Source organism: Sinocyclocheilus rhinocerous, unplaced genomic scaffold (genome assembly GCF_001515625.1).
Source record: "Sinocyclocheilus rhinocerous isolate Xijiao unplaced genomic scaffold, SAMN03320098_v1.1 scaffold200, whole genome shotgun sequence".
Taxonomy (NCBI): Eukaryota; Metazoa; Chordata; class Actinopteri; order Cypriniformes; family Cyprinidae; genus Sinocyclocheilus; species Sinocyclocheilus rhinocerous.
The window spans coordinates 689,570-691,672 of NW_015641014.1; the positions used below are offsets into that span (position 1 = coordinate 689,570).

The following is a 2,103-nucleotide window of genomic DNA, read 5'->3' on the forward strand; positions in this document are numbered from 1 at the left end:
ATAGTCTGGTCAGATGAGACAAAAATTTTACTCTTTTGATGCCATAATACACACCATGTTTGGAAGTCAAATGGCACTGCACATCACCCCAAAACATCATGGTGTAGCACTGGCAAAATTCATATAATTGAAGGAAAGATGTATGGAAAAATGTACCGAGACATTCTTGATAAAAATCTGCTGCCGTCTACCATGATGATGAAGATGAAACGAGGGTGGACATTTCAGCAAGACAATGATCCCAAACACACAGCCAAGGAAACTCTCATTTGGTTTCAGAGAAAGAAAGTAAAGCTGCTAGAATGGCCCAGCCAATCACCCGATTTGAATCCAATAGAAAATCTATGCAAAGAACTAAAGATTAGAGTTCATAGAAGAGGCCCATGGAACCTTCAAGATTTGAAGACTGAAGATTTGTGTGGAAGAATGAGCCAAAATCACACCTGAGCAATGCATGCGACTAGTTTCTCCATACAGGAGGCGTCTTGAAGCTGTCATTACCAGCATAGGCTTTTGTACGAAGTATTAAATAAATTTCAGTTCGATACTTTTTCCGTGGGTCTTTCCATTTTATTACACGGAACATAATTTCTGAACTTATTTGTATTGTTTTCTTGTATGTATGGATTACTTGGGTTGTTAACGATATCTGGTGAAAATTTCATGTCAACAGCACCTTTAGAAATATATTTACTGAGAAAAATGGTGATGTGTTCAATACTTATTTTACCCGCTGTATATATATATATATATATATATATATATTGTGGGCTGATGGCTTCGAATGACCATGGGAAAACGTGGGTCCCAAAGCCAAACCAGTTGAGAACCACTGACCTAAACCCATATTGCCGGATGCTTTCAACAGTGTGGATACATTGAAATGCATGGATTTTTGTGGAGAAAATCTTCAGCCAGTTGGTTATACAGCACATTATATAGGTTTGTAAATGGTGGTTATGTAATGTGAATGTGTGTGTATACTCAGGCTCATTCGTTCCTTTGACTCCAGGATATGCACATGCCATCTGGAGCTCTATTCTTGTAATTGCTGTTATTTCAAAGACCGTTTCTCTGTGCTTTTGCAGGCGACTATGCCGGCTTCCCTGGTTGTGGCCTTCTCCGTTTACACAGCACTTACCGCCATGACCTCAAAATTTACGCATCAGATGAGGGTCGTGTGCAGATGACTGCGGCGGCTTTTGCAAAGGTTTGTTGGGTTTTGTCTGCTGGATATGTTGGTATTACAATGCTTTTAGATGGGATTGATATAAACCACAGTAGATTAACAGTGGCGCTCAAAATTATGCTGTTTTGCTTGTTTTTTAAATATATTTTGTTTTGTGTTTTTATCTATTGTTTGTTTTATTTGGTTTTTTTATGCTTGATTTGCTTGTTTTTAACATTTATTTTTGTCTTTTTTCACACTTTAATACTGTTTAAAAAAAAATTTATATTATATGTAAATGATCTATTATTTAGTGCATCTTACATTAAATTTTTTTTCAAAATCATATTTATTGTATCCAGGTTTAAATTAGATTTTTTTTGTTGCCCCCCCATATTATTTCACACATTCATTTACATTGACATTTTACGTGTGGCTGTATTCAGGGTCTGTTAGCACTGGAAGGAGAGTTGACTCCAATCCTCGTTCAGATGGTGAAGAGTGCCAACATGAACGGACTGCTGGACAGCGACAGCGACTCTCTCACTGACTGCCAGCAGAGAGTCAAAGCTCGATTACATGAGATCATGCAGAAGAACAAAGACTTCAATGAGGAGGACTACAGCAAGGTGAAGCGAGTTACAACTGCTTATTTAAAAATGGCTCATAATCTCAGTCTAACTAAACTAGTCTTAAAATTGTCCTGTCTCTTTAAGTTGGCTTCAACAGGCAGCCCATCTCTGGTGAACTCTATGGAGGTAATCGTCAATCCAGTCAGTACTTGTGATCGAGTTCACACACTCATTAAAAGCCTTACGTGTCAGATCTGTAAAAGGCTGGAAGACCCCAAATCTGCAGGTTTGCCCTCTTTGGCTTCTTAGAAGGACAAAAATTATATATATATACTGTATGTATATTTTTATATATATATATAT

General features: G+C 37.4%; 1 protein-coding gene across 1 annotated transcript in view; it reads left to right on the top strand.

Annotated features, from left to right (window-relative positions):
• The window catches only part of LOC107753644 (inositol hexakisphosphate and diphosphoinositol-pentakisphosphate kinase 1-like), a 35,648-nt gene that overhangs the window by 18,631 nt on the left and 14,914 nt on the right, over window positions 1–2,103 (top strand). Inside the window, exons 16-18 of the mRNA XM_016569853.1 lie at window positions 1,089–1,210; window positions 1,615–1,797; window positions 1,885–2,026. Of these exons, the coding sequence (XP_016425339.1) occupies window positions 1,089–1,210; window positions 1,615–1,797; window positions 1,885–2,026 (447 nt within the window). The remainder of the gene's footprint in view (window positions 1–1,088; window positions 1,211–1,614; window positions 1,798–1,884; window positions 2,027–2,103) is intronic.